The sequence below is a fragment of the Neopelma chrysocephalum genome, unplaced genomic scaffold (assembly GCF_003984885.1).
Source record: "Neopelma chrysocephalum unplaced genomic scaffold, ASM398488v2 Primary Assembly neopelma1_59, whole genome shotgun sequence".
NCBI classification, from domain to species: Eukaryota; Metazoa; Chordata; class Aves; order Passeriformes; family Pipridae; genus Neopelma; species Neopelma chrysocephalum.
This window is the reverse complement of record NW_020897714.1, coordinates 4,322,492-4,341,118: the sequence shown is the minus strand read 5'-3', so window position 1 is coordinate 4,341,118 and position 18,627 is coordinate 4,322,492. Positions and strand designations below refer to the sequence as shown.

The window sequence follows — 18,627 nt, the reverse complement described above, 5'->3', positions numbered from 1 at the left end:
TTATGTGTAGTTTTGTATGTCAATTTAAACCCTAATGAATTACCCTGGATCACTTAATTCCTTCCATACCTGTCACTGGTTAAACTCAGCAGCTGTCTAGTAACTGATTAACCCATTAGTCACCGTTTCATGTTTATTTTAACACAATAGAATCTCGCCTTTTGATTCATTGCAATACAGTTTTTCTTACATCAGAATTAACAGAGGTATTGCTACATATCATTCAAGAACTGTGGGTATGGGGGGTTCTTTTTTCAATACATTATGCCAGCTCAATAGTGGCCTTTTTAGGTAATTGTTAAGAAAAACGTTTGTTTTCCTTTGCCAGAATAATTTTTGTCCATACCTTCATTTTTTACTATTTTTTTGTTCACTTAACACACATGCCTGTGGTACTGCCAGCCTTTAATGACAGGCATTGCCTTAGAGGTACGTTTGACAGTACAAAGCTATTAAATTTTCTGTGTTATAATTGCGTAGCTTTTAAGTAGGCCAGTTATAATGCCTGAACTCTTTTGCCATCCTTATTCTTACAAGAAAATAGCATGTGGATTTGTTTTTCTGGAGGAAATGTACTGTACTTAAAGGAACTAAATCCCTTACTGTGTCACTCACTGGAATGGAATTAATTGTTCATTCTGGTGTATAAACATGGTATGTCTTTGGTCCTAAAACAGAATCACACAGGCTTGGAAGTAGCAGCAGCCAGAAATACATCCTTAGCGTCAGTGTACTAATAGTTTTGCAGTGAGATTTTGCCTAACTTTGGAAAACTGATGGAGTACAAAGCCAGGGGGCACAGATTTTTTCCCCAAGACAGAACGGATGAATCAGAAGTAGTACCTGGACACAACTGAATTTTTTAAATTACCTGATGTTGGTCTGGTCATTCAGGACAACTGGAACTGTTTGAAAAAGTCATAGTTGCATACAGGCTTTTTCTCTGAGATGTCTAATAAAGTGAACTGAAACTAATTTCAAAGCCATTGATCAAGGGGAATGAGGGAATGGGAGCCAGGCGTGCTGTGCTGCCGAAGTGTTTGCAGAATGCAGGTCAGTCCTGCTGCCTTCCAGGCACTGTGCTGGTGTCCTTTCCCGCAGGATTTCCCTGCCCGCGGCAGTGACTGAATCATCGCTGTGGTGGCTTTCATCTCCCCTAGTCTTCGGGTGCTGCTGGTGCTTGGAGCCCTTATCCGAAAAGGTTTGGACTACTTTGGGGTAATCGCTGTATTTCGGACTCAGGGCACCGTGAGCCCTTTCGCTGCAATTTTGAAGTCTCCGATTCCGGCTGCCGGGGTTTGTGAAGGACACGACTCCGTGCGCTGTGTACGCGCCAGGCTTTCCCGGCAGGGCTGCGGGGGCCGCTGGGGTAGGGCGGGCAGGGAGAGCCGGGCACGCAGCCGTGCCCCGGGCAGGGCATTTCCGCAGGAGCAATCGGGAATTCCGCTTCCCCATTCCGGCGACGTGCCCCCGAAGCGTGGCTGGGATCGGCCCCCGCCCCCGGCGGCAGGTGGGGCGCGGGCACCCTGGAGACGCGCGGGGGCCGGGCCCGCTCCGCCGGCTGTGCGCGGTGGGACCGCTCCGGTGAGACACAGCCCGGCGGGAGCCGCCTGGTGCCCCGCGCCTCTCCTGGGAAAACGCATCGTTTCCTTGGAGCTGCTGAACCCATGGTGTTTATTTCGCCTCTTACAGCGTTCTTGTTTGTGATAAAAGTTATTTCGGCGTGTGAACCATTAAGTACGACAGTGCTCTCTCCCCTCTGTGCCTTCAGGTGGGAGGATACTCCATTTCAGGAGAGGCTGGAGGCCGTGCGAGGGCGTTCCGCATGCCCTGAGGGGGAATGGCTGGAAGGCTGTGCGGGGAGCGAGCGGCTGTGTCCATGCAAGGAGGCCTTGCAGCCGTGCCGCCGCTCGGTGAAGGAGTGGGCGCTTGGGGATTGAAACACTGTATGTAGTTAGAGATGCGGTCACCTTCGGTGGGGGATGGTTTGGAAATGGAGCGTCCGATTGCTGGGAACTAAATGGTGGGCTTTAGGTTCAAAACGGGCTGGGTGGAAGGAGAAGCTAGCAGAGCAGGAGATGGCATGCAGATGAAGTGGCTTTCTGGAGCTCTCGGAGGCTGGCTGTGCGTCGGGAGGGCCCTTTTGTCTTTCTGAAATTACCTGTTCCCAGGGCACGGTGCGAAGGAGAGCCAGCAGTTGTAAGTGAAGGTTTGATGTTGCGAAGTGGTAGCAAATTAGTAATGCTCATATGAGAGGATATCAAGAAGTGTAAGGGAAAGAGGGAGTTAAGATTGAGACAAAGACGTACACTTGAACAGGAATCTGGTTAAGCATTAGTAAGGAAAGACTGAAATTAAGTGGTGAAAAAGGGAAGCCAGCAACATTTCATAGCTTGCTGAAGACAATACCCAAATTCTTTCTAATGCAATAACGTGGGGTTTTTTTCCAGAAGTATTTATATAAAAAATATGCTTTTCTCAGTAGCCTTTTCTGGTTTTCAGTTTGTTCTGAAAGCTGTCATTGAACTTGCATGGATTTGGAAGTGAAAGGAATTGCTGCATCCCCTCGAAGGCAGGCTGAGCTGTCATTGAGGGGAAAGAAATGTCAGGTATGTTAATGGAAGGCTTGTGGTTGTTTTCTTTCCTGACTTTGACATTTTAACAAATATTTTAATCATACCTCAGAAGATTCTTAGTTTGAGGTTATAATCTATTCTATAGAAAAGAAAACTTTTAAAGACATTTTTGTCAGAAAGGGATAGTTTAGTATGACAACTTCTCAAATGAAGGTGAGAAATTCCAATAAAAACAATTGTCCTAAAATAATTGATACTCTAAGTACTTAATTGGGATGTGGAGATTTTAAGAATGAACTAGTACTTGCAATTAAGAGCAACAGAGGCTTGAATCTGTACTCTCTCAGGCTATTGGTGAAATTGGTAACAGGTGTGTCTGTTTTTGATTTGCAAGACATCAGTAAAGTAAAGGAACCCGAAAAATATAATTTGAAAAGGCATGATTTTAGGTTGACGGGTAAAATGAATGAGTGCTCTGCATTCAGAATGAAGGGGCATTTTGTTTTCCTGGTATTCCTAATATGCTTTGAGATAAGGCAGGTGTGCAACCCCTGCAAGATCACTATAGCAGAAACTTTCAGGCTAACTTTTGAAAGTCAGTACAAGTAGGATCTTGGATTCTGAAGGCTATTACTTTTCTTATAGCTAAGGTAAATATTAATATTGTTATTAACAGTTGATTTTTCTCACAGATACCGTGCACTTTATGTCTGTGAACTAAAGTTAATTGCTAATCCTCCCTCAGCCCCCAAGCACCCATTTAACTTCCTTATTTTTTGGATGACCCCATCAGGAATTCTTGGAGTTGGACTGCCAAGTTGCTATTTTTTCTTTTCACTTTCATTTGGAATGAAAAAGGACCTTTTGTAAATGTTATCAATTTTATAATGTTAACTTTTAACCAGGTTTTTGAAATCTAAATGCCTGTGTACAACAAGAACATTTGAGGCATTTAGTGTAGGTTGTAAAAGAAAAGAAATGTCAATTTTTCTCTAAATTTCTCATCCCTTTCTTTTTTCTTTCTTGTGCATCTAAGTTTCCAAATTTAGACTCCCTAATCCATGTGATTCCTGGTAGTTTGAAAAAATAAATCTTAAATTAAAGTTAGATTGAAACCATGTGCTTCACCCCAGTCTTCAGGATGATTTTTGTTTCCTTTTTCCTGATTTGATGACTTCTGGAAAAGGAATTACATTAAGGCTGTAACATCTAGAATGTGGTCTGTTCCTTAACTCATCACAGTTGTGATGGTACAGGAAAAATACAAACTTGAGATTTAGTGCATTGTATTTAGTCATAAGGATGAAGATTGTGTTTGACCCCTTAACGGTTTTATGTACGTGACCACACGGTGGCGGTGTCATTTCGTGCGACTTTACTGCAGAGAAACTGTCTTTTAAACCTGAATACACTGAATAATGTTTTGAAGCCACTAGAGTAGTGTTGCTGAACTTCTTTTTCGGGAGCAGGCCACAAGGGTGTATGGGAAGAATGGAGTTACAGTTTTGTGAGTTACGTGGTTGCTCTCAAATCGGGAAAGACGTTTGGGCACTGCTGGAAATAGCATGTCTGGTCAGTTCAGGCTGTGATGCTGAGACCTCTGAGCTCAAAGGTGTGAACAGAAATCTTGGCCCTGGTTCTGAACATTCCCAACTCACTTTTTTTTTTTCAGACTGGGAGGCCAGTTTGGGGAGTTGTTACTGTGTGCTTGCCACTGTCAAGCAGCCTTCCCTGGGGATTTGCTCTGAGCTGTTTTCAGAAAGTCATAGGGGGGTAGGTAGATGAAGCTTTGGCTTGAGTCTTTTTTTCTTGCCGTGTTCTTGCTCAGTTGAGTTTGGAGATCTGTGAGGCACACAGCAAAATAAACAGTGTGAGCTGCCTAGTCATCATCATGTACTTCTATACTAAAGCTGAGATGAAAGTTACAACAAATGTCAGGGGTTCTTTGGTGTCTGAGCTAGCTCCTTGTGAGCCAGCTGGTTGTTGGTATTGTGGTTTTGGTTTAAGGGTAGGTTCCCAGGCAACAAGGACAATGTGACCTAAAGCCCTGTGAGCAGTGATGGTACAAAGCCTCAGGAACATGGATTATTTTTAATGTATTATTAATAGCTGATGTGGATGCTATCTGGATTCTTAATGGCTGGGAATCTTTCTGTCATGATGATGAATACTCAGTCATTCAGTCTGATGATCTGTAAGAATCAGCTTTCAGTGAGTTCTTTTCTTCCTGTTCATAGCAACTTCATCAAGTATGTTGGACAGATAGAGCCATTGGTTTTAAATATTTAAGGGGAAATTGAAAGAGAGAACTATATATTTTAATCCTTATCCCCTAGGTATGTAATCATGTGTCATTCTTCTAGGGCTGGAGACCAGATACACGGGCTAGTCACAGTCCCCGCCCACCAGAGTAAGTCTGCTTCTATTTCTGATCCTTTTATTTAATTGTGCATTATTAACACAATGCATTTGCATTTGTATTGATGTGCAACTCACTGTTCCATGAAATTTGTTATCATAGGTTTGTTTTCTGTGATTCGTTTTTGGAGTAGAATATTTGATGCATTCTTTACATTGGAATTAAGTTGATTTACATTTGGTTGAGCTTAACAGTGGAGTTGTAATCACAGAATCACAGAACGGTTAAGGTTGGAAGGGACCACAGTGGATCCAACCCACTGGTCCATCTAGTCCAGCCTCGCTGCTCAAGCAGGGTCATCCTGGAGCACATGGCACAGGATTATGTCCAGATGGTTCTGGAATATCTCCAGTGAGGGAGACTCCACAACCTCTCTGGACAATCTATTCCAGTGTGTGGTCACCTGCACAGTAAAGATGTTCTTCCTCGTTATTAAAAATAAGAGATCGTATTGCTATTAAAATTGTTTTAACTTCCTGCAGGGTACCATGCCTAGATCTAGGGAAGCTGGGAGATTGTGATGAAGAGGTAATTATAAATTAATTCTGTGTTGAATAGTTTTTAGAATTATGTATTGCAGGAGTTCGTAAAAATACCACTCTGAATGTAAAACAATTATGATTGCTTGTCGTTTTTTTCCTGTAATTTTAGGATGGGGATTCTTACATACTGTACAGTGGAAGCTGTCCTCATACATGCCAGCTAGATTCGTCTTCAGATTGGAGAACGTCATTACAAACGCCATGTGCACAGCATCAACATGTCAGTCTGTCACTACAAATATCTTTATAATACGTCCCTTTAGTAGTAATTTAGAAAAGCATACATACCTTTTTTTTTATACAAATTCTCTCTTTTTTCCTTCTGGTTAAACTCATTTCTCCAGCTACTGTTGGTCAAAAATATTTTTGGCAGAGTACTTTTTAATGAGAAGCCTCTAGGATATTCCAAAAAACTGTTTTCTTACATACCTTAGCTGTTCCTCGTTGGTTGATACACTTATCCTTTTGTTGTAATTATTTTTAAGAAATGTATTAATAGCTAGTTTTATTAACAATTTGTCAAAGGAACTGAAAAATATAATACTTGTGAGATAGTAGGTAACTTTGGTTCGTCTCTTCAAACAAAGTGCAACTTCAAAAAAAAAAAGATAAGATGGGTAGCAGTCAGTAAGGGTGTGATTGAAGACAGACACCATGTTTACAAGCACTGAGTATTACTTCTATGGAAGAATTGTTAGTTCTGGTGAAAAGAAAACTTTTGGAGTTACTTGCAGACATTTCATAGGATTTTTCTTAAGGCTGTTGTCTAAACCAGAACTGTGACATAAACTTCGGAATTATGTTCAATTTGTCATAGCTCTTTTATTTGTTACAATTTCCTGATCATATGTTAGCATTTTTTCCCCTTGGATGACTAAGAAACTTAATCACCACTAATATTAGATTCTTGATAAGGAAAATCAGTAGCCCAGATGCTAACATTTTGGTTTATAGTACAGTAAAGCATTGTTCAGGATCAATCTCTGCTGTAAAAATTTGAAGAGTTAATCTGGTTGTTCAGTTATTACAGTTCCCTGAATGAAGGAAAAATTTTCATTTGAACTCTTAAATTAAATTTGAAAAAATGAATATGACGGGTTTTTGTTTGATCATGATACATATTAATTTGTTTTTGTTTAAACAGGTGTCTAGACAATTTTGTCATAACAACATGGAGGTAAGTAGCTGAAAAAATACAGACTGACAGAAAACATTAGCAGTTCAGTACTATGGTATATGCTCTGAAAATGTAGTATGTTTTAATGTCTTTTATGTGACAGGAACTAGCTTATTGGAGAAACTTTTTAATCTGCAGTCAGTCCATCAGTATTTTGAGTGTTTCATATGTGATAATTAAGGGGAAAATGCTGAAGTACTACAAACATTATTCTGTTTATATATATTTTCTGCTATTGTATATTCAAGAGATTTGATACATAGAACTTTAATTCAGAAAGAATGCTACCTACATGGTTATTTTTTGTTATAATCATGCACCATATATAATCATGGCAAAAGTCTCACAAGGAGTAATATGTTTTTGGTTCGAGTGTGTCATGGTTTAATCCCAGCCAGCAACTAAGTACCACTCACTCACTGCCCCACCAGTGGGACTGAGGAGAGATTGGAAGAGTAAAAGTGAAAAAACACTCCTGGTTTGAGATAAAGACAGCTGAATATGGAACACAAAAGCACAAAACCAAAGCACAACAAGGAATTATGTCATATGGTATGGAATATCCCTTTGGTCATTTAAGGTCAGCTGTCCCATCTGTGTCCCCTCCCAATTTCCCATGCACCCCCAGCCTCCTCACTGGTGTGGCGGTACAAGAAGCAGAAAGGGCCTTGGCTCCATGTAAGCACTGCTCAGCAATAACAGAAACATCTCTGCATTATTGTCAGTGTTCAGCATAAATCCAAAACATAGTTCCATACTAGCCACTGTGAAGACAATTAACTCTGACTTAGCCAAAACCAGCACAGGATGCAGGAAATAACAATTTTCTCTCTTTTTGGAAGAATTAAAAAATAAACCTATTAAAAATCCATTATTTTAAAAATATTTAACATATGTAAACCTAAGATATATTCTAATGAGTGTTTAAAAAACCCCCCCGAAAGGTATAACTAGAGGGAAAACCGATTTTGAATTAATTTGTACATAACCTGCACCCTTCAAACAAATAATATAGTTACTTGCAGGGCAGGACTCCAAATTGGCTGGAGTTCAATGTGAATCTGCCAAGATCACAATTTTGTGTGTTTCCCTGTAAAGCCAAATAGTTTCTCAACTTGAAAAAAAAAATTGCATTTAAATAAAAACTCAAATGGCTAAGTGTTTTTTGGTCCTTTTTAAATAAGGGACGAAAAATATGTTACATTTTAGAATGTGTGCCCAAATAGGTATTTTTGCATGTCTTAAGATGTAACTGTAAACATGGAACTACGTGTAGATTGTTTTTCTCTGTACTGCATTGTAAATGTGAAGTGCAAGCATACTTGAATTGCTGTAACCTTTTAGGTCTGGATACTTACAATTTCACTGCTTGCTTTACCATTTTTTTAAAAACAAAATTCATACATACAGTTCTGTCTAGCTGCAGGAGTGCTAATGGAAGGTTGGCATGGCTTTGTCTGTTTCTCGGGGTCTTTTTCCCTTTCTTCTCTGCTTTCCTTTATCTCTTTTTGCTTTCTTTCTGCCTTCATTTTGTCTTAAGTACTGAGTGCTCAATGTGCTGGAATGTACCTTCTGTTCACTTACCCTTTTTTGCTCTCTATCTCTCTTTTTTTGCCTAACTTTCTCCCCACTTCTGTTTTGTTGAGAAGATTTTCAAGCTGTTCTAGAATACTTTAATGTATTCCTCTGAGCAGCCTTTATTTCTGCATTGCTTGCTTCTGGGGCCCTGACGGAGGTTTCCTTTAGCAAGATACATTCCAGCTTCCTCAATAACTGTGCAAGTAAATCTTCCCAAAATATGTCACTTTTGGAAGAATAATTTAAATGTAGTCTTATCATTTAGGAATTAACCAGTTAAATGATGTGAATCCTCTCTTGAAAAGCGGAAGTTGGCCTTCCAAAAACATAAATCTTTTTGGGTTTTAAGAAATGGCTTTCTAAAGCAGGACTGTTAAACTGCTGTTGCAAGATGAATTGTGTCCAGTAGAGATGCTAGATATGGTCACCTTAGTTTTGTTGGCACTGAAGGAATATAACTTAAACATTGAAGGTGTTAATTATTGAGGGAGAGGAAAAAAAATGGTGTCTTGGCCTTCTGACACTGCTGCTGTTTCTACTGATCCCAGTCTCCATTGTGTGGAGCCCTAAATGGTTGTAAAGGTACTTAGCCTTTTCAGCTGCTCTTGTTCTAGGGAACAAAGTCCCAGTGCTCATACTCATCTGCCATACAAGAATATTAGAACTTCTGACTGAAAAACATCCATTTGCCCATTTTCAACCATCCAGAATCAAATGTCTCACTTTCAATTTCAGTGATCTGTAGCATCATGTTATATGGTGGAACCACTGAATTTGGCTTCTTTCTTTAAAGAAAAAAACTAAGTAAAACTACTTGACTATGTATTTTTTATATTTTAAAATGGTAGAATTTGAAAAACTCAATGAAAATTAAGCTTGGATATGCAGTCACGCAGTCACGTTTGCATTTCTTCCTAATTTGAAGCATCGTGTCAAGAAGTTTCTGAAGTTATATTGGATAGGAATTAAAATAATGCTGGTCTCATTCAATAGATCAATAAGAGACTTCTATATTGATTACTCTTTGCTTTGACATTCTGTTTTGGAGCAGAAGACAAGACCAGAAAATCTGCCATCCCCAACAGATGGATACAAACTGAAGCATTGTCAGTGTGAACCAGATATGAAGGAAGAATATAAGCAATATCCTCATAGAATTGCAGAAAAGAGGAGGGACCACCTCCGGTGTTCAGATGCTTCAATAAAGGTAGCTGGCAAAGTAGTAATTGCATTTTTAAACAGCAAATGCACATTAGTATTTAGTTACACTTTTGGAGAGGTTTGAGTGTGTGCGTAATTAACTTCTTCCATGTTTTTACTGTAAAGAAATAGAAATGTGTAATTTCTATTACAGAGGAAATAAAACATAGGAAGCTTGTTTCAGTTGTTCCAGAGCAAGAAACTGAGGTGCTCTGAGAATTTAAGTATGTTTGTATTCTCTGGTAAGAAAAGTAACACGTTGCCTTCATAGTCCACCTCTAGCCTGAGCATGAGGATTAGCATGACTGTTAGGGAAGAATTTACAACCTAAGAAGATGAGAGACAGCGGGAAGATCTTGGTAAAATTAATTCAAGCTTTTTTATTTTTTAAATACAGGAATATTATAATTATTATTCTATTAAATTGTGACTGTATATAGCACTTAAAAAGGAGAAATGAAAGATGTAATCTGTCCCTAAGGGAACTATTAACACTGAAAATGGAAAGGAATATGGGGTTAAAATAATGAAAGATATTATCTATACTTTTTGCTTTGATGTTGTATAAGGTATGCTACAGTTGGACTGCAAGCTGTATTAATTCTGCCAGATTTGTTTTGTGTTTTTAAATTAAAACTAAGATACAAAGAAGGGAAGATCAGTGGAGAGAAACTGGAAAACAAAGGGGTGAGAAAAACCAACTTTCCTCTTGTTCAGGAAGATATAGCAGAGAAGAGTGGTTGAACAGGGAAAGATACATCACTGTAGGTGTAAGGAAGTAGGAAACAAATAAGCAACAGCTGTGAGAACTGGCCAAATGCTAAACTCTGCTGTGAGGGTAGATGACCATTTAAGAATCTTAATGAGAAGTTAAGTATGCAGATGTTGAGGGAACATATTGTGCTCATTGCTTTTCAGAGAAAAGGTTTGTGGTGAATAACAATGAGTTTACTGATTTTATTTGCTTAACGTTCAGAGGAATGAAAAAGGAAGGTCTTACATAAGACAAAGATTATGTTTCACATATTGTTATCATTTTACACATGTTGCTGATAGCTTTAAAAGAGCTTTATCCTCTCAGAGTCAGGCTTCTAGTGTTCAGAAAAAATTGGAGAACCTGCAAAACCCTATAAATATTCCATTAATAAGAAGTGAATGAAAAAAGGATCTGTTATTTTGTGGTTTAGTTTTATGTTTGGTGGCAGATGAGAGCAGCCGAGTTAATCTGAAAATGAAGAAATGGATGGCAAGTGTATACTGGGAGAGAAAAAGCAGGACTGGCTTTTTCTGGTGATTTTGGGTTCCAGAAAGATTCTCGCTAAGCACTAAAAGTATGTGTGCCAGTTCTTATCACACATTTTAATATAATGTCTATCAGAACAATTTTTTATGTTAGACATTATCACTACCTGGTTAGATTAATGAATCAAAACCTCTTTAGATTTCAATACACTTATTTTAATTGATTAGTGGAAGTTGTAATAACTTTTCTTTTCTGGAAGGAAGCCGCTTATTGAGGAGCACTGCTAACAAACCTACTCTTTCAATTTCATTCCCTTGTTACCTCCTTCCTGACTTCTGTAAACAATCTCCTTTGTCCATTTTCTTCATATCCTTCATGTAGGAGATATTTCTGTCATACCCTGGGACTGATTTACAAGTCTCTTAGAACCATTCAGCAGCATGCTTTGGCTTTTCCCTGTGTAGACTATATTTAACTTCTTTACTGGTCACAAAGCAGCCTCACTGCAGTGGTGAACTTTGAACTATATGTCTAACAGCAAATCCACTGCTTTCTCTTGGCTATTCTTGAGCAGAACAGAAAAAGGATGAGCTATTGTCTTCTCAGAGGTACTACAATCTGCGTTCTCTGACTTGTTGCTGTTTTTTCATAAAACTTGTAGGAAAAAGTTTTGAGCTTTTTTTAAATTTATTTCAGTGTAAATGAAAGCTGGTAAGTATTCAAAAGAGATAAGGAAAGATTAGAGAGCAAGATTTATAAGTTCAGTTTCTGTTGAAAGCTATGCTTAAAAAATTCTTTTTTAATTAGCATGAAGTACAACTAGTAGAGACTTTAAAAAAGAAAGAGAAGGACTTTTAAATTAATTGTTGAGGAAAAGGTTTTTTGGTTTGTTTTTCTTATAATTTGTTAAATTTGACTTATGAAAATATTGTATTTTTTGTGTAGAGTAAACAGCTTGAAGATGGACATAATGATGATCTTGTAGCTCTTGATGAGAAAGCTCTCCTGCAACAATGCTACACAAACAAGCCCTATAATATGCAGCACAGTATAAGGAAATTGGAAGCTGTAAGTTTTTTGACTGGTATTATGCTGTTAACAATCTGGATATGGAGAATGACTTCCCAGATATTTAACAGAAGTTATGCCTTTGGTGATTTGGTTCTAATATGTAATTGCACCCATTGAAATCATGTGAGTTTAAATATTCTTTCAATGGGAGCTAAACTGAGCAACCCAGTGAGCATTTTTTAAATCTTATCTGCAATGCTTTTATTTTATGGAGTAATGTATATAACTGAAAATGAAAATTATGAATAATAAGTACAGATATGTTTATACAACTAAGAATAACTGAGTGATTTGACTGAACCTGAACATAGTGTTACATTCAGTGCCTTGATGATCCTTGTGGGTCTCTTCCAGCTCAGGATATTCTATGATTTCCTCTGATCTGTAGCTTTTAGCTGAGCCTGTGTTTCATGATCCATGGATTCCATGATTCCATCAGCTCTGCTGCTAGTATTAGATTAAGTCAGCAATGACTTTGACAAGCTCCGGGGATGGAGCTTCTGCAGCATCTCTAGCCAGCATCTTCATCTTCATATCATACACTGCTCTCCTTGAGAAGTTTTTCCTATTGTCCGTATCAAGCCTCCCAAGGCTCAGTGTGTAACCTTCACTTCCTGTTATACTGTTGGCTACTGTCAAAAAAAGTTTGGTTATGTCTTCTTTGTAACTTCTCTTTTGTCACAGGATGTTTTCAGAATGCCTCATAGCTGCTGTTTTTGTGAACTAAACAAACCTAAGCTCTGTTAGACTCTCCTTTCAATTGCTTTGGCTCTGATCCTCTGTCAGATCCATTCCAGGTTCCTCTTGTCCCTGTTGATCTTGGGAAGGAGGAAACTGAGGAATGGAACAAGTATGGCCTCACTAGCATGCATAGAAGGGAATTAAAACTTATCTTATACAGATGTACCCAATATGTTTCTTTAATTCCTTACATAGATGTACATTCTACTCTTTTTAGGACTGAGCCATTAGGATTTCTTGCCCATCTAAGGTTAGCTCTTGAATTTAGGATCATTTACAATGATGAAGAACCTTGATTTGATCTTGCATGATTCAGTATTTGCATATGCAAAGTGATAGCTATCATAGCTGGTTTTTGAAAGTATTGTTGAGCAGAGTTATACGTTCTGACTTTCTCATGGAATATTAATCCATGAGAAATTTTATGATGTTTTAAAGTAAATAATAATTTTAATTTATTTTCTTTGCTCAGCACTGAAATTTGCATCATTGCAAGCCTTTATTTGATTTCTGGTCTTGTCAAAGTGAATGCAGATGTTTCACTACTGGGGTCACTATTCATTTTCATGATAAGAAAATCTTTTGAGAAAGTACTTTTATGAAGAACTTGAAGAAGCTCTTATTTTTAAAATAAATTTGAAAATCTGTACTATAGGCTGAAGGTAATGGAAAAAAGTCTTGAAGTTCACTAGAGTAACTACTTAGTATCAAATCAAATAAGATGAAAATACTGAGAAAGGGAGCAGTGCAGGACCATAAAATAGCAGGTACTCTGCAGCTGGCATGCTCTAAAAGGAAGTCAGGAGGTGTCTGAGCAAGGTGTTACTGGGACCTTCAGAAGCCCTTTTGTTATTGATTAGCACTCGTGGCTACATAGGTTGACTCACTTTTTCTAGGAGCGTCTCTTAGGTTCTCCCAGGTTCATGCTTCTGATAGTGGTAAGAATAATGGAAAAAATCAGCAGAAGTGACTGCATGTCACTTCCATTGTTTAAATGTTGCTTCAATTGCTACCATTTGATTTTAAAGTGCTTAAGAATACACAATGTTAACATGTCCTTTTACTGTAATCATTACCAAAAAGTCAAATGTTAAAGTAGAATTTCTCTTAATTTTTCTATAGTTTGAGATGAAAGTTTATAGTACACGTGTAATTGCCAATAGATGGCAATTACCTTTGAAAATAGGTAATTCAATAACCTTTGAAAAAGGATGTTTTTTTCTGAATTGTCATATTTAGGGAACAACAGTTACTACTTTCTAAACAGTGAGAGCTGCTGCAAGTTCAGTTTTTGCCTTCTACATTTTTGCAAATTCATAGTAGAGCTTTTGTCTAAGAGCTGAATGGGGGACGTTCCATGGAAAAGTACATTTAGTGACCTAGTATTCACTGAAATTCAAGATGTAAGCTTTCTTTTTTTTCCCCTTTTTTTAAAAATCACATTCTTTTCAGCATGCTAACTGGTTTGGGCCTATAAGCCAAGGTCCATGGAATATGTTCTGTTTTAACAAACACTGCTCTGTATTATCCCTATGTCCTCCTTTACATCATGCCTTTTAATACATCTGTTGTGACAGTTAATGAGCAGAATCAATAACTCAGAATAAAGCACCCTATAGTTCTGATAGGTACAAAAATGAAATATGAAAACAAACTAAAAAGCCCCCTATCGCCTATAATTCAAAAATCTTTTAAGACCTAAAATCAGTATGGGATAACCAACAGTTGGTCTGGTGTTACATTAGTTATTTGGGTTTTTTAGATTTGGCTTTTTTTGACTAGTGCCAAGCAGTATTTATTTTGAATGATGTGAATTTTACCCGTAACATTTCTGTGGAATTGGGAATTATCTGTTATGGTTACCTGGTGTCTGGGAACCACCTTTCAGTTCTTCTTCATCCGTGGAAAGACTTGATCTCTCTAGAATTTGGTTTACACACAAAAATGGTGCAGAAAAAATTACCAATTGGAAAAACCTCTTAATTCTTTAGTTTCAGAATACCTAAAAAAAATATCAGAAAGGTTGCATAAATCCCCTAAGTAACAATAATCTCTGTTTTCTTATATATAAAAATTGTCTTTTGGAAAAAAAAGGCAAATTTAAGTTCAGTGAAAAAGTTCAGAAATCAGGAAGATAAAACAAACAGAGATGCTGAGGTCTGGTTGTTGCTGGTGGTCTCTATACTGTTCTGGGGCATCCTCTTGTGCTTTGATTTCTTTCTGTGTAAGGGGTGTTGATCAATATCTGCACACTTTACAGTGAGAGGCATAAGGTTATGATTCAGTGTTACTTTAATAAAAATAATAAGTTCATGTTAAATCCCCTTCCCCCTTAGGATGATATTTTCTGAAAGGCTTTTCAGATTGGCGTGTCTCAGCAGAAAATTATTGTGGCATGCAGGAGAGAAAAATCTTGCACTGAGACTAAAAGTCTTAAAAGAATTTTTTTGACTAAATATTGCTGGAGGTAAAGTTTCATTCTCAGAGTTGGAATCTGTGTCAACCATGAGACCTGGAATAGTGTGATTTTCCTCAGGCTCTATTGTACTTACATAATGTCTCAGAAACAATACAGAAATAAGGATGCTGTCTGTCAGTTGAAATAGTAGAATTCTCATATTTAGTGACAACTAATATGCATATACAAATTTAGTGTGTAGCAGAGAATATTAATGCATATTTGTTATGCTAATAGAACTCTATTTAAAAAAGATGGAAAAAATATTAATTGTGACTTTGGTAAGATTGTGACCTCTGATGGTTAAAGAGTAATTTATTATTTGAAGTGTCTGGTGTTATATGTTTCATTTGCTCTCAGTCAGTGTTTCATCGCAGGAGGATGTTGCTGCAGAGAGGAGAAAACAGGCAGTAGTAGAACAAGTGATGGTGGATCAGTTATGTAGGTAAGTGAATTTATGATGTAAAATTGCATTTTTCCCTACACAAGAATTTAGATCTGTGTGTGGCTTTTCTTGCTTAAGAGGTATTTTGGTCATCTTGTTCCAAGTCTTATGCAGTCGTATGTAGTAGTATTGCTTGCAAAAATTCTTTAAATTAAGTGTCTTTTTAATGTAACTTAAGAGATCACTATAAAGTGCTATGTGTATGTTAATCTTTTTTCTGAGAATAATTTTTAATTTTATACTTGAACCTATTTTAAGGGATTTACAGTAGCGCTAGCTCACAGAAATAACCCTCCTGTACCGCAACAAAATATATGGATGCCTGGTGTTACGAATTACACTTCTTCGGTATTGTCTTTTCTTAGAATCTTAGCTTTATTAATACTCCTTTAATAATACTGACACAACATCTTTCAGGCATAAAGGAGTATTATACCAGTGTTGGACAGGTAGGAAAAAAAGACACAATGATAAATCAAGTTGATCAAAATTGTACAGTAAGGCTCTCCTAAATTCATTGCTATCCCTTTAGCTACAAGAAAACATTGCTTCTGTGTGGAAAGATCCCCCTATTTTAAGCATGGTTTAATAATTCAGGACTTTATGCAAGCTGTCTAGTTATGACAATATAGGAAGATGCAAGCTAGTTTAATATAGTTTCATTTTAGTTTATTCTTGCTAAGAAGTATCTGTGGGTACATCTACAACATGTTGCATTCTATGCCTATTTTACAGTCTCTGTAGTCATCTGTGCTGGTATTTTAGCCCATCAGATCTTAAGACTTTGAGGTTGAAATGTTGTCGTGCTCACCATTTTATTTTTTCTTTGTTTCTGTTACGATGGCTGTTAAATTACCTGTATTGTTTAAAAGTCTGTTAATACTTTTATGCTACTTAAAAGCTGAGATAAAAGGAAGGTTGCCTGAGGGAAACAAGATTGTCATGAAACATAAAGATAAATTACAAGTGTCATTGTAGCAGGATTAAAATTAGGCAACTATTCAGTGTAGAAATCTCCAGTTTTTAAATAAATGTCATACCTCTTTAAAGATTGTTACAGAGATGATCTTAAAAATACACTAGTTGTGTTGAAGTGTTTCAGTACGACTGATGTAGCATTAAATGTACAGCTTTGTGCATCTTAGATCAAGAATGCTCATTCTGTGTTTACCCTACTTCAGCTGTTTTGCCTTATTTTTGCCATGTATTTTTTCTACTCTGAACCCTTCTACTGATAATGTCAAGCCAATATTCAGTAGTGCTACAGTTGCATCAGGATGAAGTTTTAATTTAAAAAATCTCTCTGTTTATGTTCCAAGTATAACTGTGCCAGTACTGCCAAACAAATTGGTATCAGATAATTGGAGAAGAGTAGTTCAAAACTGTTGAATGAAAAAAACCTATTTAAGGAAACACAAAGGTGTTTTGAATATTTTTTTTAGTAGAGCCAACTTTGCACTTAAATCAGTGTAACTGATGTGTGCAAAGATGGATCTGTATAGATCAGAGAGCAGGTTTAGAAAACCATAATAGCTGTGCAAAATTATTTTTTTCCTTCTGATAACCATTTCAATAACATAACAGGCATCTCATTTATTTTTAAAAGGTCTTTTGTTTACTTGCTGAACAGATAGAGAAAATATCAAAATGTTCAAAAACCAGTTCATCTATTTCTTTTCTGCTTGATGGGACTTGGAGATCCTATCAGCTCTGTAGTCAGTGCTTTGAGGAAGGAAGTGCCAATGTTTTTGTTGGATGACACATTGGATGGGGCTCTGAGCAACCTCGTCTAGTGAAAGGTGTCCTTGCCCACAGCAGGGGAGTTGGAACTAAATGGTCTCTAAGGTCCCTTCCAACCCAGGCCATTCTATGATTCTTTGGTGATGTCACTGGCCACTATTAGAAACTGCTGTCACTGATCTTGGTGGGAGCCATGTATGAAGAACATCACTGGTGGAATATTTACAGAAACAGTGGAAATCATGAAAAAAACCACAAACCTTCATAATACTAAGATTTATTTTATATCAAAATATATAAAATATACTTTAAATAATACATATATACATGTAAAGTTACTAGATAGTAAGGCACTGCCAGAATATTATTGCATATATTTGATTTTAAGTAATAAACTTAAGAATTCGTAAAAACAAACAAAAAATGAAGCCCAGAAATTTACGCAAGCTTAATGGATAACTCCGAGATTTTATTGCTGTGTTATTCTTTGGTGTTTTCTTTCCTGAGTAAAAATATGTAAGACCTGAAACTGAAACATACTAATAGTCAGAGGGCTTCTCCCTGCTTTTTGTGGTCAGAGCTGTTATAAGTGACCCAGAGCAGTCTATGCGTTCTGATGTTTGCAAGGAAGCTCAAGGACTTCTGGGACTTGGGACAGCACCAGTGCGTTTTAGAAAAAGAATACTGCATGAAACAAAGTAAGTTTATTGAAATACCTTTTCTACTGGTTTGGTAGTTTTTTTGGCTCTGTGAAGTTTGTTTGCCTTTCCACATGTTTTATTTCTGACTAGGATCCACCAGCTTCATGTGAGGCCTTTTTTATAGCCTTCTTGTGCTTATTATTGCCTAGTGGGACCTTTTTATGTGGATTCTTTGTGTATAATGATTGATTCATAGAATTTATAAAACCTGGGAGAACATTTTTAAGCTTATATTGGTATTATTCATCACAAGGTTTTGCCAGCCTTTTCCAAGCAAGTTGGATGCTTGCAATCCTGTCATATCCTGAGGTGCATAAATTGCATAAATATGCATCTGTAAATGCTAATGTAGATTGTCACAATATAATCTTACTTTTCTTTCATGTTTTGATTTCTGCTGCAATAATTAACCTTATTGCCATTTAAATTACATTCCTGGACTGTGAGCATTGAAACAGTAGCTGCAAGGACTTAAGAAAAAATAAAAAAACACTGTGATCTGTAAAATGCAATGAATCTGCAGGTCTGAGTTTTGTTCTGTTAATTTTTTTCAACATTCAGGTGAGCATCTCTGCTTTGTGCATTTTAACATCGTACTCCAAAGTCTTTCTCATCAAATGCCATCTTTGTAATCTTAAAAAAAGAAGAAAGACAACAAAACCAGTCTCTCAATCTCTTACACCCATCACATGGACAAATCTTCATTTCTGGAACTAGTAATAGGGCCAATATAAAA

At 37.2% G+C, this 18,627-nt stretch overlaps 1 protein-coding gene across 1 annotated transcript in view; it reads left to right on the top strand.

Moving 5' to 3' along the window:
• The first annotated feature begins 1,407 nt into the window (after positions 1-1,407).
• The window catches only part of CAPS2 (calcyphosine 2), a 32,336-nt gene continuing 15,116 nt past the window's right edge, over positions 1,408-18,627 (top strand). The window contains 11 exon segments of the mRNA XM_027679737.1: positions 1,408-1,510; positions 1,693-1,771; positions 2,503-2,609; positions 4,940-4,986; positions 5,478-5,523; positions 5,647-5,757; positions 6,682-6,714; positions 9,344-9,499; positions 11,681-11,803; positions 15,383-15,450; positions 17,769-17,888. Of these exon segments, the coding sequence (XP_027535538.1) occupies positions 2,532-2,609; positions 4,940-4,986; positions 5,478-5,523; positions 5,647-5,757; positions 6,682-6,714; positions 9,344-9,499; positions 11,681-11,803; positions 15,383-15,450; positions 17,769-17,888 (782 nt within the window). The 5' untranslated portion in view covers positions 1,408-1,510; positions 1,693-1,771; positions 2,503-2,531.